Raw genomic sequence first — 26,131 nt, forward strand, 5'->3', positions numbered from 1 at the left:
TCTGCACAGCTGACTCTGAGCCCTGTTTGGGACCAGCAGTCATAGGCTGTGCCAACTGGAAAAGGTCAGCTAAAGCTTGGAGCTGCCTGGGCACACAGTGAGGTGTCTGGTTTGGAGCAAGGAAGAGCCACCCTCAGCTTCAGTAGCAGCAGATAGCTCAGCTCTGCAGCCTGAGCCCATCCAGGAGCAGACACCTTTCACTTCCCAGTGTCAGTGTCTACTCTGGTTCAGGGCAGGCACTGGCATGTACAGAAGCTTGTAAGCACACGGGTCTGCATCTCAAAAGAGGTTTTCTGCTCCCATCTGGGAGTGGAGGAAGAGTCTTGATGGGAAACTTGATAATGTAAATCTACTCTTAAAGAGCTTGAGGATCAGCTGAAGTGGCCAGTGTGTCCTCCTGCCTGGCCTTTGTGGCAGCAGCCATCTGAGCTGATTTGAAAGCACTTTCAAAGGCAAACTGTTGTCCTATTTACCTCCTCTCCTCAGTGCAGAGGAATTACCTGTGTCAGCAGAGCTGAGAAGTTATTTTTTTATTTCAGGCTTGGTGGGGAATATAAATTTGAACTCTTTTGGGTGTAGCTAAAGATCCTTCTGGAGCAGAAACACAGCAAAACATTGCAGCTCCCCATCTGCATGGTGATCCTGAACGGAAGCACAGCCCTTTGGGGAGAATGGTGCTACATCAGGAGCTGATACTGCCAAGCATAATGCTCCAGGTTTTTATCTTCACCTGGTCTCTTGGACTCAACAGGTTACCAGTGTAGAGGCTGTTGGTCCAGGAAAAGAGGTCTTGCAGCAGTGGTTGCAGACTTTAGAGCAGTCCCTTAGAAAAGTCACATGAGAAAAGCATTTCATGTATTTTTAGATGTCTTTTAAAGTGGCTTAGTGGCTGAAAAGAAACCTGCGCCAGGTCACTCGCCTGCTTGCTGCAGTTTGCCCGGGAGTGCTCGAGCGGACTGTTAATGTGGAATAGATCCAGTCGGAGCCTTCTGCTCGAAGGGAATTGCTGTGCCTGCTACCAGGATGCAGCTGGCTGTGGGAGGTGACCGTAGCTCTCAGTGTGTGCTGCTTAGATGCTGCTTAGGACAATAGTGGGAAATGAATGGGAGATGTCCAGCTGAACCCAGTTTAATTTGTCTTTATCTTTGGAATTGTCTGGGTTTTCCTTGGTGTCTTTATGCAGTGCTCTTGCCTGGCACAGTTTGTTGCAGGGTCCAGACTTGGTGTGCTCAGCTTCTCAGTTGGTTTGAACAGGTGCTGCTGGCAGAAGAAGTCCTGCCTTTCCCTTGTGAAAAGGAAAAGAGAAGTGGTCCTGCAGACCCCACATCCAGCCTGGAAACTGAGCCAGATGGAAACTGGTCTGTTGTTTGTCTCTTGTTTCATTCCTTAAATGTGTGTCATTTCCCACATCCACTTCTCTGTGCACTGTAACTCTTGTACCGGCACAAAGGGAAGAGAGGACTGGGATGGGAGAGGTGGAAATGCTTCCTTGGGCAGTTACAATGATTAAAATGATGGTGTGGCTGCCTGTGATGCTGCTGTGAGTCTTCAGGCAGGCTGGACCACATCTGCCCTGTGAGGAAGAGGGCAGGGAGAAAGCTCAGCCATTCCTCTGTCTACAGATTTTCCAAGTCTTTGCCAACACGGGAGGGTGCATTACAGCTTGCAGGCCCCATGTTGCACGGTCCCTTGAGATCTTTGTGGGCCACTGAATAGGAGGAAAAGTTCACTGGTGTAGCAAGGAAGCATGATGCAGTGCATTGGAGGGTGGAAGTGTGAGCTGACATCCTGGGGTGCACATGTGGGTGAGGTTATTGGTGTTTCAGATGTTTGGTGGCTGGGCTGTCATACCACTGCCTACCAGATATGAAGAACATTTTTTCCAGGAGTCCTGCCCTTTCAGAATAAGCTGAAAGAATGGGAAGCAAATACAAGCGAAGAGAGCAAGGGACTTGAGAGAAGCCTCCTCTAAAAGCAGCAGTGTTTATGTAACAGCTAGCACCAAATATTCATATAAGATAAGCTGTGATTTTTACCTTGAAGCATCTGGTGAGGTAACCATTTGCTGACAATGTGTAGGCAGGTGGTACAAGGGGGCTGGAAAGCTGCAGGTTGCTCTCCTTGTTCTCTGAAACAATTCTGGCCATAAACGATGAAAGTCTGTGTTTAACAAGAGGAGGAAGCAGCCAGACCATGTAAAACCTGGGAAAGGTGTCTGGTTTTCCTTGTTTACTTGCTAGAGTGCTTAATAATGGAAATATGTAAATGAGGGGAGAATATGTCTTTTCCATCTCTTTAAGCCTTTGACTCAAAACAAGGTGCAAAAGTGACTTTCATCAAGAGATGGAAACTTCAGGGACCTGTGATCAGGTCTCACTAAATGCTGGCCTTCAATATGATATGGGCATGGTTAAGAACATACTCCAAAGTACAAATGTTGAGCTTTTCAATGTGACCTGCTAAACTAAATGAGTATTTAGCAAGAAAATTTGTTTTTCTTGTCCCTCTCACTTAAAATGACTGGGGCTGTGGTAAGAGCTCTGGAGATGCCCCTGCATCTCACCCAAAGCCCTAGATTGCTGCTTAATTTATGCCTCCTTAATTTGAGCCCAGGTTTCTGGAGGTGAATTGTAACAGGGTGGTCGGTGATGGGTGTGGCTGGTGAAGATGCTCCCTGGGGGTCCCCCAGAGTCAGTGTCTTGCCTTGTGTTGTCTGGGCTGGGTTGAAGGCTGGTGTGTGCTCCTGGGCTGAGGCAGATGGACAGCTGCATGTGCCACTGCCAGGACTGCCTTGTAGGGAGATGTGCCGGCTGCTTCTCAGAAGGCTCCTGGAGCTGGTGGCTCCTGCAAGCCTGGCCCTCAGGGCTGGGGACGTGCATGCCTGGCCTTTCCCTGGGTGCCTTTTAGTGCCTGTATAAATACCAGCAAGTCTCAGATGCATTGCAAATTCTGGCCCTTTTTTTAAGCAAGTCATAAATAGGTTGGTGCTCACTTGTGGGTCCGGCAGAGCTGTCACTAGAAATGATGTAATGATTAAACTCCTCGTTGTCATGGCTTTCCTGCTGAGCTTCCCTCCCAGGTCTGTTTTTCTGTTCTCTTCAGGAGCATCACAGGTGCCAGGTGAGATACATTTAGGCCCTGGAAAAAAAAGTTAATTTAGCAGAACTCGCTATGAAGTGGCGTTTCTTAGGATGAGACAGACCAGCCACAGTCTGTCTTCTCCTTTTGATGCAGACACTGATTGTGCTCGCTCTGCTTCCCAGGGAGCCCGTCCCGGCTGCAGCACAACTCTGCACTAGATTTTATAGTTAGTGCTCTTTGGAATAAGTGTCATTTAAAAAGTATCCAGCCAAGAAAGAGCACAAGATGTAATTCCAGTGACGTTTGTGGATTTTTTTGTTTGGATTTTTTTTCTCCAGAAGGACAGTGGTTTCTATTAAAGGGAATTGGCAGTGCCTGGCCTTTAGCCCTGGGCGGGAGATGAGCTTTGAGGGTTCATCCCTTTGCTGCGGGGACAGGGTGGTTTTCTGAACTCCTCAAACAGTGCAAAGCTCAAATCAAGCCATTCCTTGCACATCTGATATTTTTGTAGTTAACCTGTGAAGCTTTTGTGTACGAAGCAGAGGTCCTGGGAAGGTATGAGAAACAAGCTATTTTTACTCCATCACAAATAGGGCTTGGCATGTTTATTTTAGACTCCGGAGCTGCTCAGGCCACTGTGGGGTTTTTTATAGTCTTCTACTGTTACTGTCAGATTAAAAAAATCAACTTGAACTCTGGAAATCACAGGAAAATAGGGTGCCCCGGTGTACTTGGCTCCAGTGAGGCTCTGAGGAAGCTGCAGGGAGGAGTTGCCTGTGTTGTGCAGTGTGGCAGTCTTGGGGTCTCCTGCATACCAGAAAAGTCTTTTCTGAGCCACCAGCTGTCCATGGACTACGTGCCCTTCTGTTGCATCAACTGCCCTGCAGAGGAGCAGTTCCCTTGCTGGGTGTCCTAACTGCACCTGTAAAAAGTCCACAGCTGAATAACTTGAGGAGCTCTGAGGCCAGAGCAGAGCTTGGCCATGAGGTGAACAATGCTGCAGCAGGTCATTTGTGCCTCCTGCTCCACAGAAGGTTTGAGTTGCCAAGTTGCCAGCATAGCTTTGAATTTTTTTTTTTTTTTTTTTTTTTTTTTTCAGATAAGTTCACCAGGCAGTGGGAGGTGAAATTAATGAGACTGGCTCGTTTTCCTCCTGCCACTGGAGTCTGAAAAGGGAAGGATTTAGGTCAGTCCTGCTCAAAGAGTGGGAGGATGCATGGAGGGCCCCATCCCTGTCCCTGCATGGCCAGCTCTCTGCTCCTGCTGGTGTGGTGTGGTTGAGGAGTGCCCCTTTAATTGCAGGTGTGCTTTGCACAGGCACTTCCAACTTTTAAGCTCTTTATCCCAGTTTATTATTAGAAGTAATTAAAAGTGTGGCCAGTGGTGTGTTCACTCCATGGTGGTGGTGTGCATGGTGTTCAGTGATGGGTCTGTGTTGTGCAAATGTGTAACACAAGCAGCCCAGATTCTCTGCCCACGCAGGCTTAACCTCACCACTGAGGTGCCTGGTCAGCAGCCAGCCCCCACCTCTGGGCTGGGGGATCCTGCTGAGCCCTGGGCTGTTCCAGCCCCTTTGGGGTGCAAGCAGCTGACCCAAGAGGCTGCAGGGCTGCAGTGTTTATTATGAGATTCAGTAATAAACAGCACTGGTACTAATTTCCAGTTAGAGCATTTTACACACTTAGTATTCTAAAGCTCATAATTATTACTGCTAAATCTGACAAATGGCAGATCTTCCACCCTTCCCTCCCATGGCACTCTGTGTTAGTGTGCAAGTCCACCCCACTTTGCCCTCCCACAAGTCTTTTGGCCACAGACCAGATGGAGAGTCCAGCAGGTTGTCTGGGGCATTCCCTGGCATCCTGGGGGGTTCAGTCTGTTCTTTGGGGTCGTGGCTGTCTGTAGGTGCCCCTGCTCCTACGGCAGGAATGTTGACCCTTTGTTCTCTATCTTGCACCTTGTTCTCAGTATTTTCCTATTTCAGAACCCATCTCTTCCTTGCCCATGTCCCTCCCTTTCTCTGTCCAGATTCCCAAGTAACAGCCCTGTATTACTTTCTACTCATCACTTTAAACTCTGCTTCATCCATACACAAAGCTGGTGTTTGTGCTACATAGGAAGTTTCTCAGCTTTATCTGACTCGATGTCACCTCAGTGGCCTCACAAGTCTCCACACCCCAAAGCTCCCCTACAGTTACATGGTGTGTGTTGGCTACCCTACACCAAAGACAAAAAATCCCTAATGCAAATCACTGTACTTCAGCCTTGATTCCTCTTCCCGTGTCCAATTAAGCAGTTTCTTAGGTGCAGTCTGCATACCAGTGCAGGAAATTAACATTTTTCACAGTTTTTAGGCTTACCCTGCATCCTTACCCAGGGGCTGTTGGAACCGCTGCCATAGCTCCCTGCAGAGGTCCCAGCTAGCCATGGCCAGCAGTGCTCCATCAGGACCTCCTGCTTACAGCTGTCCCTGAAGAATTTACAGCCTAAGCTGAAAGGATGGAAAAGGAGATAGAGGGGTGATGTAGCCCTATTCTGCTGAGCAGTCACAGAGCTCCTCTAAGCTGATTTGGCTGATAGTGGTGAGGAGCACTGGCAGGCACTTACCTGCCCCAGGTACCTGGCCTGGCAGGCATGTGTTCTCCCCAGCTCCCCACAGCACTGATGGAGATAACTGCAGTGCCCTGCGGGTGTTTTCCCCCTCTCAGTTTCAAGAGCTTGATGAGCAGGAGGGGTTTGTGGTGAGGATTGGGCTTTCAGCTTGGTTGTTATCTGTTGGGTTGATTTAAGTCTGGCTTTCAAAACTAGGTAAGGCAGCCAGGCTCGGAGTGTCTGGTCTGTTCTCCAAACAAAACACAAGCTTGGCGACAGCACTGTGTGTTTTGGATTAAGCAGGCCTGAATTTATTTGTCAATATTAATATTTGTGTACTGTACAGCGCCAGTGGAAGTCTGTGCTCTGAAGGTTAAGCTGTGTTTTGTTGGTATCTGGTGCTCAAGGACCTGTATCCATAATGGGATGGGTGCTGGGGAGCAGGATCTGCCCTTAGCCATGCTGTGCTTTGGACCTTCCCAAAGCACAACTGCTGTGTCTGGGCTTTCCCTTCTGCACGAGGGTTCAATGTCCCTGTGGATGCAGTGTGTTTGGGTTGAAGGGCATGGATTGAGCTCTGTGTGCACACAGGATACCCAGGTTAGGACACAGGGCGATCCATTTTCCCTGTTCATGCTGCTTTGCTGCGTCTGTAGAGGAGCAGGGCCTTGGGGGAGCTTTGGCATGTCTGCAGTGTAGTTGGCTTGTTACGTGCAGTACTTGTGTTCTGGCAGCCCTGCTCACTGCTCAAATGGAGCTCCCAGAAATTGCTGCCAGTGGAACGTACTGTGGCTTTGTCAATGACAAAAATACCTAGTTCTTGAGAGAGTTACTTTGCATACAGAGTTACTGGTGTATTTTCTTTTGCTTTTTGTACTGTAAAAAAAAGGGGGGGGGGAAGATAGATTTGAAAATAAACCTGCTGTTGTTAGTTTGTGAATAAAGATGTTTTAATCCACAATTAAAACAGGATTTGGTGTATTGGTAGAGACCTGATGTTATAATGCAGAAGAAATGTGTTTATAGAAAAGTACCTGCAAAAAAACTAAAAGTGATACCCTAGGCAGCGCAGCAGAGTTTTAAAAACCAGCAGCAATTTTGCCTGGCAGCCAGCGGATCTAAAATGTGAAGCATTGCACTGCACTTCAATAACATAATACATTTTGAAACAAAGTGATTTAAAATATTTATTTATAGAAAATATTCTCAGGGACTGGAATGCAACTACACTAACACTTAATATATTCCTGGAAGAGTTGTGTGGCTGGTCAGCGTTTGTTTTCCAAACTCTATTTTCAGCTCTTCCAAACGTTTCCATAGGTGTTTTGGACAGCTTTTCCCTGGCGTGCTGCAGCCCACGGCTGCTGCCAGCAGATTGGGAGAGCCAGTGTGACAAGGGCTCTGTGCTGAGCCCCCCACCATGGGAAATTTGCTGCCCTTTCCCAACAGTCCCAGAGCAGGATGCTGGGGGGGCTGTGATCTCCTTCCCCATCTGGCATGGGTCCCTTTCCCCAGGACAGGTGCAGCTGTGCGCTTAACCTTTGTTGCCAGAGGAATTTGGCCCTTCTGCCAAATGCCTCATTCTTCCTTTCCTGGAATGATCCAGCCTGTCCCCTGCTGAAACAGCCCTTCCCAGGGTCCTCAGTGACACGGCCTCTCCTCCCGTGGCTCAGGGTGACCACACACACTTGTCCTCCTCATGCACCCTTGAGCAAATTGCTTTATTTCTTTTATTTCCCGTGTTTGCTGCACTGGCTTCACCCTGGCTTTTTCCATCCTCCTGATTTCCTCAAAACTGGGAACATGTCAGGTGCATGTTCTCAACAGAATATCCCTAAGGGCAACTCTTGAATAATCCTCTGGATGAGGAGGAAACCAGAAGGGTTGGGATAGAGTGTATATAACCACCTTATCGAGACCTGGCAGGAGTTGAAATCGATGTGTGTTGCTCCTGCAGAACAAACAGCCTTGCGAGGACTTTGGCGAGCGGAGCCGGAGCCGTCTCTCTGAGGCCGTGGTATACGTTGTTTTTTGGGACAAAGACTACTTAGACATCTGGATTGCATTGGGGATTTTAGGGGAAAGATAAATTATTAGTTTGCTGTGAATGGAGAATGACTCTGATTGCTCTGCTGGTGTGCTTTTGCCAGCTCACTGCTGCACGGGCGGGTTCACATTCTCGTGCTTCAGAAGGAGAAACAGCAACTGTGGAGGCTGTTGGCCATGTCCTGGGAACTGGGGGCTGAGCAGACCTTTCCCGACCTTCTGGTGCACTGAGAAAACATGCTCATTTTATGGGCAGTTAATTTATAGAAAGTTCCTGTTTAAATTTCCTCCAAGGGCCGTAAAACCGGAGGACAGCTGCACGCATTAGCTGGCTAATCAAACACTGCTCACCCCTGGCTTGCCCTCCCCTTCTCCTCACCACCGCTAACTTCGGGCTCCTTCATGTGAGTGAGTGTGGCAGCGTTAGGAAATACACTCAAAAACGGTCTGCAGAGGAGTGGCTGCTGCTCCCAGGGTTTGGGGTGTCCTTTCCAAGCCACAGCTCTCGGGACTGGGCTGTTCCCCAGGAGCGTCCAGGGTCAGTCACATTTTGTATCGCACTCTCCCTGATTTATAAAGACTCTGCTGTGCTCTCTGCCCTAAGGAGTGGTGCTGCCTGCCATGGAAATATCCACCCCGGGCTGAAATAAAAACTTTGTTCACATTTTGCTCCTCTTCCAGGCGTGGGGAAAGCTGTGATTGTTTCCTGCTGCCTCCTCCCTCCTTCCCCAAAGACTGCAAATAAGTAAAACCTCATAGATTTGTTTGCAGTTATGTTGAGTTCATCTTTAGGTGAAAGGAAATCACTTTAGATGGGTGCTGTGGCACCCGAGCTCCAGAAATGCAACTTTGCCTTGGCTCCCTGCAGCAACCAGCCTGATAGAATTTCAGTATGGGTATGTGCTCTAATAAACTTGATCCTAATAGCTAATTTCGATCTAGTTTGACAGAGAGGTTGGGAACTTAGACACTGAATCTCTTAAGAGCTCCTCAGAGCTGCTTTTTCCTACTCTGACAACAAGCAGGCTCATGTTCCACCCTCTGCTATAATTGTACCGGTTTATTTTCCATCACCTTCTCACCGTGTTAAAACTAATGATGAAAAGGAGAAACTCCTAGCCCATGTACAGGACTGAAAACCAGAACTAAAACTCCTGCTTCTGCCCTCCCAGCAGTATCTGCTGCTGCTCCTAACAGCTGTCCTGCCTGCTCTCCTTGCTGCCTGTGCTCATCAGCTGCGGGGAAGGCAGCAGAGCCCTCTCTGTTTTGGAGAAGTTGGTGTGTTTTCACCCTTATCTCCCTTGTGTTCTACAAGGAGTGTTTGACCAGTGCAGAAAATTACTTTGACTGTGTGATTGGAGGCTGCAGAAACCTTTTTGGAGCCCCCTGCTTTATCTGCCAGGAATTTAATAGAGGTATGATGGCAGGAAAGAGCAAAGGTGAGCACGTAACACCCATTACAAGTTTCTGAACCTGCGAGGGCTCCTGCAATAAACCCCTTCAGCAGATTGCCCAATTGATGCAAGAAAACTGGCCTGATATCTCTTCATTTTGTTTAAGCTGGGGCCTGTTTCCCTTCCTTTAAATCTCCTCTGCAGCAGTTGGGGAAAAAATGCTGCAGAAAGAAATGCCAGGAATGTGAACAGCAGGTGGGGACTGGCAGATGTACTTATCAATCACGACAGGCTGACGAGTGGTTTATTCCTCTAAAGAGCTACTGTTTGCCTCCAGCTTGATTTACTCCTGTCCTCTCCAACTCCCTCCAGCCTCTACCAAGGTTCAAGTTAAGAGCAGGGTAGATTTCCCAGTTCTCTGGAGCATGCCATGCTTGGTGCAGGACTCCCTGCTCCAGGAGGCCAGAAGAAGGGGAAGGTGGGGGCAGACCCCGTAAATCACACTGGAGGGGTTGCAGCAGCCCACCTCATCAATAACATGCCGCATCTCAGGGATGGGACTTGGGAAGTCTTGCTTCCGTGGTGCCCAAGCAGAAGACAGACTCGATTAGTTAAATGAATTTTCTGCACTGTTGCTTTTCAAAACATGACTTCATATCTCAGAGGAGTCTGGAGTTATTTCAGTGGACAAAACCCTATATTAAGGAGGTGGTGCTTTGAGATCACTTGCATTTTTGAGTGAGAAGACTGACACTGTGGATTGCAGAACTGGACCTGTGAAAAGGGGAGCAGGATCCTCTGGTCCTCGGAGGTTCAGAGGGGTTGAGCCATGGTTTGGTGTGGCTGCTCCTGATTCTCTGAGCACCTTTCACTTCATATGGAAATGCCTCTTTGTAGCAGGGCAACCCGATTTACATGAAATAACAGGCTAAATGGCGAAAAGCCTTTATCTGTTGATCTCTAAGCAGCTTTCCCGGGAGTGTTGGCAGTGTATGTTACAAGCAGAGCAAACCTGCCATCACAAACGACATTATGGATGCTTTTCCCTCCAAGCTTTCATTCTGGCTGTTGTGCTTGTGTCAGAATTCATGTGTTGTCCCAGCACTTTGGATGCACTCCATTTCTGTGCGCTGGTCCTTGCAAAGCCCGGGATAAGCCGTAGGCTTGCAGGTGATGTGATTACACCTCTCCTTCAATGGCTTGCAGGTATTTTCCCTGGCTACTTCAGCCCGTGTGGATCTTGCTGTTGTCTGCAGTGCTCTGGACACCCAGCTCCAGTTCGCAGTGATTTGCCTTTGTAGGGGCGTTGCTGATGTAGATAGTTGTCTTTAAGAAAAATGAAGTCGCATCTGCCCCAAGCTTTCTTATCAGTTTTTCTTCAGATTGTTGCTTGGTTTTGTGAAAGAGCAGTGGAAGAAAGAAATAGCTTTCCCAAGGAATAAGCATAGGGAGAATAAGGGAGTAGGCAGGGCTGCGACACCGAATAAAGATCTCAGAAACATCCCTTTTTCCAGCAGCAAAATGCTTTTTTCAAATTCTGTTCCCAGGGCACCACCTTGGCTAACGGGGGCTTGTGTTGGGAGGTGCTGCCTTCAGGTTTTAGAGCAGCTGAGCAGCAGCTGAAGCAGCAATTTGGGTCACAGTGCCATTCCCAGTGCCACCTGACCGCATCCTGCCTGGAGCACCTTGCCCTGGCTGTGGTCTGGCAGCCGGCCTCTCCCGCTGCCCTGCCCAGCTCCCTGCGGGAAGTGGGTCAGCTGGAGAGCAATGTTCCTTCCAGGGGAGGCACCGAGCAGTGACCAGCGAGCAGCACGGCCAGATGCCACGAGCCCCACAGCACATTCCCGAGGAGCTGCCTCCCACTTGCAGCCATTTGGCCAGAGCTCCCTCGTGCAGGATTTTCCCAAAGCGGCTCCCATTTGGAGTGGATCCAGGCTCACGCTCTGGGTGTGGGGTGACCTGCTTTAGCTGCTGGGGCGGTTTTGCCTCCGCAGGGCAGCGTGGAGCAGCGGTGTCTGGGTGACACCGGTCACACTACCTGCCACGGACTGCTTGGAGTCAAATTTAACTCTTGGACTTAACTGCTCCACTGGAATTTCCCATGCCGAATTTCCATGCTGTGTCCCTGCCTCAGGCTTTGCTTCAGCTTTTCAGCAGAAGCAGTTGGCCATTTCCAAGAGTTAAAAGATTTTTTTTTTTAAGTTTTATTTTGTCGGTATTTAAAAACCAAACAGCCCCTAACTGCTTGCATTGAGAGGTGCTTGGGTGGCTCAAAGGCTGCATGGAAGGTTGGCAGCCCCAGGCTCTAGTTGTAATGCATGTGCCATCTCCCCTCCCAGCAAAATGCCCTGTATCTTATGGATCTTATCGGGTTACAGGCGTCTGCAAGGCTCCAGGTTCACCAGTGTTTGTACACTGGTTTTCATAGATCCTGTCCATCCAGGACCTCCTCCAGCCCGGGGCCAGAGGGACTGAATCAGAGAGGGAGGGAGGTGCTGCCTCTGCCACTATCCCAGTGCTGGGAGCAGGATCCAGTCTCTCCTGGGCTGCTTGCTGACAGTCATGGGTGGGTGATGTGCTCGCCTGTCTCAAAGGCAGAAGCTGGAGTAGAGGTGGAGAAAAGCAGTAAACTGTGGTACTTGCTGGGACCAGCTCATGGACAACCTTAATTCTCAGGTATTCTGACTTTTTAACTCATTATTTGCAGCCTTGAGATTTTAGATGTTGCCTTTATTACCTAGAGCAGCATCATACTCTGGGGGGGGGGGAGGGTTTAGGCTCAGTGAGCAAAGCTCTTGGCTGACATAAGGTCTTGAGGAGGAATAAGTGAGAGGCAGTCTGGCTGCTGCTGCTGCCTGCAGTAGGAGGCATCATCATTACCTTTGAAAGTGGTTTTTGATTGTGTGTGGAAGGTGTCTCAGATCTGTAATCTGGATTTGTTTGCTCTGAACAGTTGACTCTGGTGATGCTGCGGTGTGGACAGTGGTCCTGGTCAAAGAGCTGTTAAGTGAGTGCTTGGTGACTGTAACTAGTAAGCCAGGTTATTTTTGGCATAGCGTCTCTGCTTTGCAAGGGATAGACTGAACTGCTAAAACCACATTTTCCCCCTGCAACCCATTATGAAGCTCAGAAGAGGCCAGTCCAGAGCTGCTCTTCAGAGGTGGGCTGTTGTAGAGATGCTGGCTGTGGTGTAAGTAGGTTTTTATTTTTGAACTTTAGGGCCAGCCCCTCCAGGTGAGGGAATGGGGATTGTGATCAGGCTTTGTAGCTGGCTCGGCTGAATTACTTGTAAGTTCCCTGCCTATGGCTGGACTATTCTGCATCCTCCAAATGCTGTACAAAGTGCAAGAAGGTCCTGCAGGACTGACCTGATCTCATCCCTGAACCAACAGTCTGTTAAAGACAGTGAGCCAAGGAAATACTGTATAACCACTGAAGTTAACATAAGCAAAGCAAAGCTTTGGTGCGTGTCGTTGGGTACCTAATTGCTGCGCTTGCCACCTGGGGATTGGAATTGCTCTCTGCAACCTGAATGGGATGTACTGTGATAAGCAGTTTCATTGTTTCCCCACATCTGCAGCAGCTCTGTAAAGCAAAGGCAGGCTGAACACACCTTCAGAGCTCCACAGCCTCCCTGCAACTCCAAGACTGCCTTTTTTCCTGCGGTGCTTGTGCATCTCTCTCCATAGAGCCCATATGCTCTTGCTAAACTGTTTATGTTCTCCTGTGCCGTTTGATAGCAGTGAGCCCTCAGGTTTTTCTGGGAAATGTTTCAGGCTTACTGGGATATAGGTGCAGCCATAGGAATGTGACTGTGAGAAGAGCAAGGATAGTCCAGTGGGTGCTAAGTAACAGGATGCCCTCTTAAACTAATTACTGGGTTTGGGACATCGCATTAGCGGTGAAGGTCAGGCGAGTGCTGAGCCGAAATCAAAGTGAGAGTGACTTGGGGGGGTGGATTCAGAAGTGGTTAAGGACAAATGCATTTGTCTGCTGTTACACAGCTTCGGGAACACTTAGGACTGATGTGGGTGGCTGTTGGCTGAGAAGTGGGGCTGCTGTCATTTCTCTGCCGAGGTCATCAGCACAGACTGTGCCTGGGGCCGGGCTCTGCTCTGTTCTGGGTGCCCCAAGGCAGAAAGGGTGGTTCTGTGGGAGCAGAGCTCCAAGTAGTGGAAAAAGGGGCATAGAGGCACTGCTGTTACGAAAGGGGGTTACACAGAGTACGTCCAACTTGGCTAAGAGGTGAAGGGGAGAGTGGTTTTTGGGTGTCCAGAGCACACACAGTGAGCAAGAAAAGGTGATGCTTGGCTCAGAGAAGATCAAACTATTACAAAACCCAGCTGAGTGCTGGTTTAATTTACCTTGTTGCCTCAGAATGGCATCTGAACATTGGAGCTCTGATGACTTTGCCCCCATTCTTGGGATTCTTGCAGAAGGAGTCATCCTATGCTCCACGGTGTTTCTTTGCAATGGGAAAGTAGTCAGTACAGGATCTACCCCATCTTATTCCATTTTTTCTCTTTATAACTTGAATTCATATTTTGATCTGCCCACTTCAGTTGCCACAGCTGCTGCTGTCTTGCAGTCAGTGTGCAGCTGTGAGTCTGTGCTGCTGTCCCCTCACAGCCATGCAGATTGTCACCTAGGAAGCTGTGGGACAGCTTCAGAGGGCTGGGCAAGCAGCTTTGGGTCTCCTGTGTAAAAATTGCATTGCAAGTCAAAATAGAGGGAGGCAGCCTGTGCTCACACTATTTTAAATACACTGTAATTTAGGGTTTCTTTCCTCATAGACATTTAGATGTTGCTTTCAACATCTCTGACCTGTACAAGATGGAGGAGGGAAAAATTACTGGATTTTTTTTCTGCTGTGGCTAAATCTCAGGGCCATTTTTTGAGGTCTGATTCCAGATACCATGCCAGCTAGTTAACTATTGCAAATGTGTTACACTACACAGGCTCTGTGGCTGCTTACAGAAGGAAAACAGAAGTTTTCCTTACCTTGTCCTTGCAGTCTCTCTGCCTCCCCTTTTCCTGTGAATGCTCTTAACCCAGTTTGTCCTTGGGTCCTAGTTTTGAATAACTTGTCTGGTGTCTGAGCAGGACAATTTGATCCTATTTTTAAGTCCTTTGGACTTTTTTGTCTCTGAAATTTGGGATCAGGGAATGGCAGGATGTTTATTTTGGAATTGCTGCAGGGGGATTGCTCAGAGCAGCCCTTGAAACTGCTTTGTGTGAGAGAGAAGCAGGTATTTAGTTAACCTGGCTTTGTGCTGTCAGGGTTGTTTCTCTGGCCCTTCTTGCCCAGATCCTGAATGCATGATCCCTGGTTTAAGAAATGAGCTTGAGCTATGGCTGAATGTGTCCTGTTATCTGTATGGATGGGGCAGAATATTAGTGTTTTAAAAAAAGCCTAAATCTCACTGATACTGCAGTAAATATGTCCGATCTCGCCTTGAAATAATTGAACTTGTCTCTTGATTCCTCAATTCCAGAGCAGGGTGGGGAGAAAAGCTGGAGCTATCTCTGTGCCAGTGGACATGTGATGAGCAGCTCCAGTCTTCCCTGCTCCTGGCTGAAGCCATTGAGGCCATGGTCAAAACCAGATGAGGGTTATTTTATAATTACACAGTGCAGCTAAATAGCATAATTTAGTTCAAATATAATTTAGTGACATTAATGCTGCAGGAATGCCATGCAGGCACTGTCAGTGTCTGGTCTTTTAAGGTGCTCATCTTTGCTTTGTAATTTAAATCAGTTTTCCTGCACCAGAGCACCTGGGAAGGAGATGGACCTGCAAAGCCATGAACTGTCCTTCTGCCTTGGTAAGCTTGGGCTCTTGCTTTTGGACTTGCCCTTTGAAGGAAAGGGTGGCCAGCTTGGGCCAGAGGTGACTGTGAGGAGCAGAGTGCCACTGAAGCAGCCCAGCCTTTCAGTCCTGGTCTCCAGGAATAGAAGGCATTTATAAAAATGTGCACCTGCAGGATGAGGTTATTCATTTGATGGCTTTTAGTGACTCCTGAATTTCTGCTGGTTTAAGGGAGTGTGTTGCCCAGCTGAAAGCTGCTGATCTTTAGGGAGTTAATTCCTCCTCTAGAAGCTTTCTCTGCCTCTGTGACATGGGAGCAATGCTGCTTCATTTTGCAGCTTTTCCATTTTATGGTTGATGGTTAAAGTTGGAACATTTCTATCTCCTTCTGCCAAAAAGCATTTAGAACAGTTTTCATGAGAAACATTAAAAGTTGGAGGTCCACAGCTGATGTCCTGGCTGTTCTGCAATAGTCACTGGGGGGTAAATATATTTAAATGAAGAGCTGTGGCAGTCTTGCTTGCTGAGTAATAAATCAGGGCTGAGAAACTCCATGAAGCTGAATCTTAATGCCTTGGCTTGGAGTTGCAGGGTGGGGTGGTAAAGCTACTGGAATGGTGGGATGTTTCTAAACAGAATGTGCCTGCCCTTAGTTACACTGCCACAAAGAACGTAAATACTGCTGCATACACAGCTGAAGTGCTGAAAATGGCTTTTTGTTGGTGTTGCTTTTCCTTGGTTCCTGTCTCTGCTTAATGTCAGCTGTCGCTGCTTTCCCTCGCCTTGGTAGCAGTAGCAGGTAGGGGAGAGATCCAAAGCTTTGCCTCCATTCCTCTGCTTAGTGCCTCAGTCCTGGCACTGTGACACCAACCTGTAGGAAATTATAGTGCTTGAGCACTTTCAAGGACCTGCGAGAAATATTTCATTATCTGAGGAATTTGTGGAATACCCAGAAGGTGATTATAGACCCTTGGAATGTGGCCGTGTCTCCACAAAGCACTCCAGCCAAACAGCATTTTGAGGTGAGTGTGAATCCTCCACTGACCCTTTCTTCTTTTCAGATTTGGGTTTGGTGCCTGCAGCCCTCAGGCTGTGTGTTCCTGGCACTGGAGGATCCCCAGCCCCAGCTGCCCACACTTGGGTGCTCCTGCCAGTACCATTAACAAAGCCAGTGCTTGCCTGGTGGCCACAGTGCCAGCACGTCCTAGAGGGGCCCAAAAGCTGTTATAGTGATGAAAAGAATGTGTCAAAGCACAGGCAAGGGTCCTGCCGTGAGCCTTCTAACTCAAGAGTAAGGCCAGAGGTGCAGCCTCAGAAGGGTTTCCTTCAGAACAGGATTTGAAAGTTTGATCAAGTTTCCTGAGAAGGTGATTTACAGAACTGCCCTCTCTTGTCAGTGAGTCTTTTATGTCTTTCACCCCTCTGGTAGCTTCTGCTTGCTAACTTGGCAGAAGGGGTTTTGTACCTTATTTATATAAATTAAATAAATAAAAAATAGACAACTGGTAGGTGGAGGAGTTTTGGCTAAAAAGACACTGAAGCTCACCTCGCTCCTCTATGTGACCCATTCAATGTGTAATGTACTCCAAAACTCCAGATTTTGTGCCTTGCGTGATCTAGGAGTTCATCCCTCAGGGTCTTTCTCTTTTTGTAAGGACTCTTTAGTACTTGTTATGACAGAATGTCCAGTGGAAGCTTCCTCTCCAATTAGGTTATTCGTTGTTTCTTTTCCATGTGGATTCTCTGAAGCCTCATAAGGGGTTTTGTTCAACCTTTAATTCAATTAAGAAATCAAGCAAGAGATGTAAATCTTTTTAGCCTCATTGGTTTCAGTGCTCGTGACTACAGCTGTAAAGAACATCTCCTGCACGGTACAGCTGAGCAGCTTAAGGGAGGAAGTGTTTTTCCAGGCTGAGATTTCAAGTGCTGCTAGAGGTTTGTGGATGATTTTGTTCCTTTGGAGCAAGAGGAAAGGCTGCAGTCACTTGTCAGTGATGGTGGCTTGGTTTAAACCTGTTTCTGAAGCAGCAGAAACCTCCTCTTTGATAGAAACCCACTTTCCAGCTCGGTGACTTCTACCAAAGGTCATTGATGGGTGTGACTTAGACTCGAAACAGCTGGTGGATGGTGAGTGATACCAGGGGACAGGACACACAGTGGTGACTGTCACACCAGCTGCTCTTGCACATGTCCTTTGGCACTTGCTGGGGAACAACCTGCCTGCTCAGGAACACAAGGTCGGGCTCTGATGCTTCGTAGTCCTCACATTTAAAAAGTGATGCCTTGTGTTTTACTTCTTGTGTCCATGTGCTTTCCTGCCTTGTCTCCAGGTGCCCCAGCTGCCAGCCTGGTGTCCTCTGTCCCAGCTCTCCTGCAGGATGGGATGGCTTCTGCTAAAATGCTTTTTTGTGTTGCCAAGTTCTTCATTGCAGAATGAGTGACAAGTTCAGCATGATACAAAACTTTCCATATTAAAGAGAAAGTTGGAGTCAAAACTCCCTGTTTTATCTTGGCGCCTTGAGTTCTGTTTTTTATTAAACCTTGGGAACATTTGTGCGTGTGTGTGTGCATGTATGTATAGATATATATATGCACACATCTGTTGTGTTTATCTTCAAAATATGCATTTTTATGGTATTTGTATGGAAGGAGATCTTAGTCCCATTTTTTTTTCCATAAACTTTTCTAGTTTAATTTCCTGTGGATTTTAGTACTACCTTTAGCTTACATTCCCTTAAACACAGAATTAAATATTAGGATTTTTACACATTGTCACTTTGTTTTCAGACAAAACCAGGAGTTATGAGCAGAGTTTTTATGGACTTGCTCTGGCTGGCTGTGCACTGGAAACACAAGTGAAGCCAAAGCCACATTAGAGTGCATGCCCTGAGGCAAACAGACCCTTGCTCTGCCCTGCTGCAGCTGTATATTTAGCCTATATGCCTTTTCCAATAACAGCCAGGAGAAGATGCCTGGAGAGGAATTCGAGTCATCATTTCCATGAATGCCGTCCCAGGATCAAGTGATGCTTGAGCCAGAAACACTGCCTTGGTAACTCTGCCTTCTATAAAATTGTCTGTCCCACCCTTATTTTTTTTTAAAACCACGTGAAGTTTAAGCATTCCTGTTCATGACCCTATGGGATCCTTAAGAAAACCCATTTTGTTTGAGTTAGTTTGGCTTCTGGTCCTTTTATTAGAGGAGAGCGTGGGCTCTTGTTTCCCATCTCCCTTGTGCCCCGATGCATCCCACTTTGTTCTCTTCAAGCTTCCTTCACGAAGGATCCACTTTATACCTTTGATTCCCATCACTTTTCTCTGCCAGCTTGCTCTTGAGATAGGCCTGGGTCACAGGATGCAAGAGGTGTGGAGTGGCATTGTTGAAGCTGTCCCTCTGCTTGGGCTTGTTGGTGGATGTTTATATCCTAATTTTTCCTGGCTGCTGGCAGCAAGCAAATGGCAGTTCTACCTGTCTGCAATGTTTGTAATTACAGGGGAAAAAAAGATCTCTGAGGCCTTCTAAATACTTGGGAAGATTATATCTGAGTTTCCTTTCAACTGAATGCACTTGAAGATACGATCTGAGTTGGCTGTCTGGGAATAACAAAGTGGAGGAAGGGATTGATTGTGGTTGCTGAAACTTTCATCAAAGAGTCGGGAGTGTTGCCTAGCCAAAATCTGCAGCTGTGGGTCACTGCCACAGGTCAGGCACAGGGGACACTTGAGACATGGCTTAAGCACAGGGCAGGTAGCACTCAGAGCCTGCAAGGGGCCAGTCCAGCAGGGTGGATGAGCAGGGGGACATCCAGATGGTCTTCCAGCAAGTCTGTCAGGTCAGTGTGGAAGTGCATAGTCGAGAGGCACCTGTGGGTACCTTACTCATCCCTCCTGCTGGAGGCTGGGGAAGGTGCTGCCTCCAGAACAAGTCTTGCCACAGCATCTTGCAGAGGAAATGTGCTCTGCAGGGAAGAAAAAACATGCTCCAGCTGCCAAAAGGGATCTGGTGTACTTTGTGCTTCTGCTGCTGCCACTCTGCACTGCCCCTTGCACATACCTCAGCAGGAGTGCCCTGGCTGGGGGTTTTTGGGACTGCCAGGCTGCTTCCTCCCCTGCACAGCACTTGCTGAAGTGCTTACTGGAACATATCCTCAGTGCTTACCTCTTGAGGTAAAGAAGTTTTTCTGGGAATAGAGTCCCCAGTTGGGGAGAGCAGTGTAGTAGCCCAGCTTCTGGACAAACAGATGGGGCAAAAAGAAAAACTAGACTCTGCATCTTTTGTCACTCTCACAGAGCGGTAATGAAGGTAGCAGAAAGCTTCCTCTCAGCAACAGGAAAGTTAAATATCTCAGTGCTTGCTCTAGCAGAATAAAAACTGCTGCAAGGTGTTGATGGTGGTGACCACTTCCCGCACAAGCGTCACGAAACTGCCCGTGGCCTCTGGAACTTGAAAGCAACAAGTTAGTGACAGCTTGCAGGCGAGTTCCCCATCAACAGGAAGGTGCTGCTTATTTCCCTGCCCAGCACACATTTTTAGCACTGCTGTTTTGGGTTTGAGTTTGTTTTTTTTACCCTAGATTGTTTTTCGGCATCAGGGTTTCCTGTTACTGACACCAGATGTGCTGGAGACGAGCAGTGCAGAAATACAAGAAGGAGGAGGACCAGAAAAAGCAGCTCTTTTTGTGCCTATGTCCTTTGGGCTGGGTGTCACTTCTGAGCACCTTCACCACATTTAATGTGGTGACAATACACAGCGGGTACATGATGTTGAAATGAAGTTTTAGGGTGAAGAATTGAGTACAGCTTGGTTGGTACCTCCTGAGCTGATGGTGTCAGGGGTGACCAGCTATTGATGGCTGTGGGGGGAGAGGGTGGAAGGAGCTCCAGGGGCCTCAGGAGCACTGATCTGAGGCTTCCCCCTCTGATAGGTCTTCCAGGGTCCGATCTCTGATCATGAGCTGCTGCTGCTTTGGTTTTGGTGCACATGTGGCTTTGAGCAGGCAGCTGTGAGTGCAGCATTAAGCCAGAAACTGCATGAGCTTGTCCTCCAGCCTCCGTGTAAGTAAGGCCACCATCCCTAGAGATGCCTGGTTAGTGTTGTGCAGGACAGGATGCTGTCACTCTGAGCAATGTGGAGTGGGGAGCTTTGTCTGGTGGTGAATCTGCTGTCCTCTTCCTGGCCTGTTCCCTCATGGCAGATGCCTGCCCTGAGTCTGTATGTGACCAGTGTGTCTCTGTGTGGTTGTTCTGCTGTACATCCCTGTCTGTAACTCATGCTGTGTGCAGCAGCGTCTGGAGCTCGGGTCATCTGTGAATGTACGTGGCAGAAGCCATTGAGGTTGGAAATAACCCCCAGAGACGTTTGCTGCACTTCCCATAGCCTTTAACATAGTCTGTTGGAAGGGCTGCTGCCTTTGTTTCAGGGTACGTCCGGAGGAGGGCAGGCACAGAAACTCTTGACTGTTTCCTAACTTTCATGCTCCACGTACATACTACAAGTCAGGCTTGCAGGCTAGCATGCTCTTGGGCTTGAAGAGACTGTTAGTTCATAACTTGGTGATGGGCTGCTGTGCCCAGACACACTGCCCGTGGGCTGTTTGTCCCTCCTGCCCCCCTTCCCGGGCTCCTTCAGCAGGGCGCAGACGCGCAGGGAGCACCAGCCGCCTCTGCCCGGGCCACGCCGCCAGGCTGGCACCAGGGGTGCCTGCTGTCGTGTTTGGGAGCGGGCAGCACGTCCGGCAGAGTGCCATCTCTGTGTGCCTGGCCAGGGACGCTGGATTTCATCATTCCTGCTGCTTGCTGCCTTGACTCGCAGGCGCGCGATAGCTGACGGGGCTTGCCCAGAGATCCTCCTGTGGAAACACGCACGGGAGATCTCTGCAGAGACAATAGCTCTGCTCTGCAAATGTGCTCCAAATCTTTTTAGCTGAGTTTGCTTGCTTAGAGAAAGGCCACTTGTTTAATGCTTTCTTTAATGAGGATATTTGTAAATAAGCAATCAGGTAAGTGGGATTCCTCCTAACTCCTAAATATCTTCTTAACCGGAGTCAAGAATTGCACCGCAGTTACTTGAGCTTTCTGCACGCTCGGCTCAGTGGCATTAATATGCTGGTGGTGATTAATTACCGCAGCCCAGTGATGTGATTGTGTGCTTGAGCAATTGGATTAGATGCAGCTGGACAGAGACTTCACTTTCACTGGTTCTTGCTGAAGTGGTGTCACAATCGGCCACAGAGGAAGAGTCATTTCTAGGACAGCCACTCTCCTCTGGCTGGGATGCTTCCCCTGGCTCCATACATGGGTCTGTGATGGGCAGAAGGAAAAGTCTCTGGGAAAATGCATGGCTGGGAGTAGCTACTTTGTCCTGCTCTCAGTCTTTCCTTTCAGTCCCATCTTCTGCCTGCACTGTTCAGTGTTCCTGGATAACAAAGGTACAGCACGTCCTTACCGTGTCAGTGGGTCTCATAGCTGCATGGAGAAGGAGCAAATTCCAGCATTGCCTTGACAAGTCAGCATCATATCAAATGCAGCATCATAACTTCACCAAGCAGGCCCGGTTCTGTGGCTCTGCGAGGGGGTTTGGCACTGGAGATCAGGAATCAACCTTGGCACATGCACTAGGACTGAAGCAGATGTTGATACTGACTTTGATGTTTCATCCAACACTCTGAAGGCTTGAACTTGAGACCAAAAGAGCTCTCACAGAAGCAGGAGAATAAAGAGAAATTCAGTTCTTTCAGAAGATCAGACAGAACAAAACATCCTGAAATTCAGGACTAACCTGAACCTTTGTGTTTGTTCTGCGAGACTGGGCAGTGCAGATCCTGCTGGAAGGAGGAGCACAGTGCCATGTCGAGGAGCTGGGGTGGTCTAGCCTTCCCTCTTAACTGGGAAGTGCTGCCTAAGTCAGTCACCTCTATGGCCTGATGCTTCCCAGAGATCAGCAGAAAACCACCTGCAGAATTCCATCTGTGTTTTGGTTTTGGCCCTGTTTTGAATTTGTGAAGCGCTGAGGTTTTTGTTCCTGGAGAGCTCCAGTTCTGTGCCACTCACCAGCCATGGACAATGACCCAGAATGCTGCCTTTTTCCAAATACAGCTGGGATGGTTTCTCAGTTGAGTCAGGGTTGTACCCATGGTAGTGCCATGTGAGGCGGTGTGGGCTCTCAAACCAGAGGCACCAGGCAGGTCCCAGCACGGGTTCCTGCCTTGCTGCAGGTAACATTCACTCTTCCACAGCTGCATCCAGACCCACAGTACTGGTGGCCAGTAGATTTGCAGAGCAGCACTACTGGCTTTAGGCAGGGGATTCCCTATCCCAAAAGGTATTCCACCTTGCACTGATAGTCCCTGTGGACCGCAGCACTGCAGGGCAGTGCCTTTTACAGCTCTGCTGATAGCTGGAACCACCCTGCTTTTCCTCCTTCACACACTGTGAGAGGCTGGCAGTGTTTCAGCTTCTGTCCATTGTGTGGTGAGGTGGAGCTGTGTTAAGAGTTTTTTTTTTGGTGGCGCAAGTTTGTTCTCAGCTCTTCTGTTTGTTCTTTGTTATCAGCTACTGAATTCCTCCTATACCTCCTGTGTGCTTCACTCCTATATGCTGAGCCTGTTCTTCCATAGTTCCCCTAAAATGAAACTCTGAATTTGCAACCTGCAAGTGTCACATGAGCATATATTGGCCAGTTGCTGGGCTGAGGGGCAAGTACAGGGCAGTGTTTGTTGACTGCTTTGGTAAGTATTTCTGAAATAGGTGATGACTTCATCTTCCTCTCCTGCTCACCACAGATACCAAGAACCAGCAGCTCCTTTCTGCCCAAATGCTCCTCTCCATCCAACAAAAACACCTCAGGCTGGATCACGTTATTTGGCTGAGCAACACAGAGCTGTACCACGCTCATGCATGAGCTCCACTGCGGTGTGATAGGGCAGGGACTGGCCTGAAGCACCTCTCCAGGTGTTTTTACAGCCTCGTGCAGTTGTACACTGTGTGTCTGGCTGTCTGGGGTGTCTGTCCTCTGCTCAGGTGTGGATACTCAGTGCAGCAGTGAGAGGGAGCCACGTTTCCTTGATAGCATCTCAGCCCCATGGCAGCCACGGGGCTGCTGCCACGTTCCTCCCCTAGCTACAAGTCTCTGATCCTGCCCGTGCTTGCCATACACATCAGGACCTTCCAACGAGCAGCTTTCAGGAGAATAGCTCATGGACAAGGTGTCATCACTGCAGTCGCCGTGCTCCAGGCTCTGGAGTGTGAAAGTAGTTCTTTCAGCTTTGTAAGGCACAGTGCAGGGACAGAGTCCCCTGATTTCCCATCATGATGAGCAGTGACTTCCTCAGGACCTCTTGCAGGTGTCTTTGACATCTCTGTAGCTCATTCACATGGCCTGTTGGGTATTCTTCCCCAGACACCTACCGTGGTACTCATTTACCTACTGAGATAACTCTGTGCTCATCTGAAATCAATTGCAGTGTGTCAGATCCTCCTCTGGGAGGATGGTAGGAGAGATGTACCCTATAGGGATTGTGAATTGTCCTTACCCAGCAGCTACTTCCTGAGGATAAACTCTGGAGAAGCAGCTCAGGCACCTCTCTTTGGGTGAAGACCATCCTGTGCTGGTGGTTTTGCACCCAGAGGGTGGTGGGGCACTGAATGGGCTCCCCAAGGAATGGTCACAGCCCCAAGGCTGACAGAGCTCAAGAAGCATTTGGGCAAGGCTCTCAGGCACATGATGGGATTCTTGGGGTGTCTTGTGCAGTGCCAGGAGTTAGACTTGATCATCCTGATGGGCCCCTTCCAACTCAGCAGAGTCTATGGGTCTGTGTTCCTTTGCCTTTGGGAAGAGCCTGGCATCGCCTTCCTTGTTTCATCTGGTATATTCCCCTCCCGGTCATCTCAGACAGCTGGAAGCGCAAGAGCAGCAGGGAGTGGGCTTTTTTGTAGCACTGACCTTCTTACCAGCCATCCTCCCATCTGTCTTGTGGTTCCCAGCAATGTTATCCTGCCTCTGCTGTCTCTTCTGCCTTTCACTTGAGACAGGTTCTCCACAGAACAGCAGTCAGATCAGGTATCTGCCTCGTGGATCCTGTAGCCAGAGGTTATTGCATTCAGCTCCGAATTCCCACCACCCACAGCCCTCTGTGCTGTGCCCTGGGCCCTTTACCTTGGGGCAGGAGGTGTCAGCCCTTCTCTGTGTGGGGTTTATAGTGAAAGGCCCATCGAGGGGTGCAAATGTGCAGGTCCTTACACGCTGCCTCTCAGCTTCTCTAGAGCTCAGGCTTTAGGGCAAGCAACCAAACCTTATCTCTCCTGTTATTCCTAGAGCCTGCTGTGGTAGCCTTGGGTGCCTGCATGGGCAGACCTCTGCCTGCTTCTGCAAGCCTCTGGTGGGCAATACACCCTGCCTGGCCCCAGCACAGCAGGCAGCTGAGTCCTGTTGTGCTGCTCTGGGAGCTCTGCAAAAGCAAGAAGCAGTGGGATTTCCCTTCCCACACAGACTGGCTCCAGGGTCTCTTGGGACAGCCTGATGTGAATCATCAGAACAGGCTAAAATAAATCCGACTGGGAGCCAGTGGTTGGAAGCTGTGCTGATTTGCTCTGGGAATTTGGAGCCACTTCTCTCTCAGCCTGGGAAAAAGGAGTTGGTTCAAGGCATTAGGGAACCCAGTCTTGTGTGCTCCTGGCATTGAACAATGTCTGCTTGGTCTGTATGTCTGTCCTGCCATCCTGTGTAACCCACCATTCCATTACTCATTACTGCAGATTCGTTACCAGGGGCTGTGCTGGCTGCAAACTGCCATACCAGAGTGGGCAGTACAAGTTCCCTGGGGTCCCAAATGGCTCTGTCCTATTCCAGGAATCCACTGGTCTCCTGCAAGCAGTCTGTGAAGAGGAACATGGTGGCACAGATCTGTGCCATGGCTGAATGCAGTCTGGAGGGAGAAGTAGCTGGGGAAGCAAAGGAAATGATGGCCAAAGGAACAAAGAGAAAGGAGGGAGGTGGTAATGATGGGGACAAAGTGAAAGAACAAAACAACAAAGTGAGGGAGAGCTGGAGATGTGTCTTGGCAGAGTGTGGGCATGGGTGAGCTGTACAAGCAGGAGAGAGTTGGATGGCAGTATAAACCACTGTGTGCATAGCTCACTCCAATCTGATTTGGGGCTGCATGCTGCAGGCCCCAGATCAGCTCTGAACACACTAATACAAAAAGTTGGACCTGAGAGGAGACCTGGCTTGAAAACCAGTCTCATGGGTCAGAGAAGCAGAAGCATCTGTCATGTGTCAAGCCATTAGGATGGCAGCTTTGGACTTCCAAATGTTTCTTGGTATCTTTCCTACTGGGTAACTGGCATTTAAATCCACTGATATTCCAGCCTGGCTTCGGCTCGCCTTGAAAGGTCAGCTATTAGTATTGTGCTCAGTCTCAGCTTTGGTTGTATCTCCCCTGTCTCCCTACCTGTGGCTATCTCAGGATGCTGTGTCTCCAGAGCAGCAGAAACATGGCTGTGTGCATAGAAAAGCAGGAGGATCTTGTTTCTTTGGAGATGCTGTATGTCAGAAGTGGAGCTGAGAAGCTCTCGTGCTCTCTGATGGTTGTGGTAACTTGCAGTTAAATCAAAAGCTGAGGCACTGAGAGTAACATGGCCAGTAGCCCTCTGTCCGTTGCAAGGTCACTGTGAGTTGAATGGCTGGCTTGGGTATCTTAATTAATGTGCTGATTGGATTTCCTATGTCTAACCAGGTTCCCAGGACTCCTAGGATGAGGCTGCTGTGAAGGACTGGTGGATCCCCTGCCGGTGCTGTGGTGCCTGCAGATTCCCTGTGATCTCCTTTCCAGCTGGAGCACCGTTACCAAGGCTGCTGGGAAGAATGACTGTTGGATGCCTACTGCAAGCCCCTGTCCTGGGGAGGACTTGGCTCCCTGTGCTGCTGCTGGCAGCCTCTGCTCACTGCCACTGGCCCAGCGAGCCGGCGGAAGTGGTTCGGGACTGGGAAAACCAGCTGGAGGCCTCCATGCACTCGGTGCTCTCGGAGCTGCGGGAGACTGTGCCGGCTGTGGTGGGCATACCCGACAGCTCTGCCGTGGTGGGACGCTACTTCAGAGTCTCCATCCCCACGGATTTAATTGCTTCCAATGGAGAAGTTGTCCAGGTGAGAAACACCATTCCCCAAGGATCATTTTTAGTTATATTCATGCAGGATTGAGCGAGTCACCCCA

The 26,131-nt window shown here is 49.0% G+C and overlaps 1 protein-coding gene across 4 annotated transcripts in view; it reads left to right on the forward strand.

The window, feature by feature from the left end:
• Positions 1–26,131, forward strand: part of DAG1 (dystroglycan 1) — a 49,540-nt gene that overhangs the window by 8,385 nt on the left and 15,024 nt on the right. For 2 of the 4 annotated variants that reach the window (XM_053953869.1, XM_053953868.1), the window contains exon 2: positions 25,655–26,064. In XM_053953869.1, the coding sequence (XP_053809844.1) occupies positions 25,783–26,064 (282 nt within the window). In that variant the 5' untranslated portion in view covers positions 25,655–25,782. Of the gene's footprint in view, positions 1–11,773; positions 11,790–17,954; positions 17,974–25,654; positions 26,065–26,131 lie in introns of those variants that run through there. The other 2 variants (XM_053953871.1, XM_053953870.1) reach the window with 2 other exon arrangements.

The sequence above is a fragment of the Vidua chalybeata genome, chromosome 12 (genome assembly GCF_026979565.1).
Source record: "Vidua chalybeata isolate OUT-0048 chromosome 12, bVidCha1 merged haplotype, whole genome shotgun sequence".
NCBI lineage: Eukaryota > Metazoa > Chordata > Aves > Passeriformes > Viduidae > Vidua > Vidua chalybeata.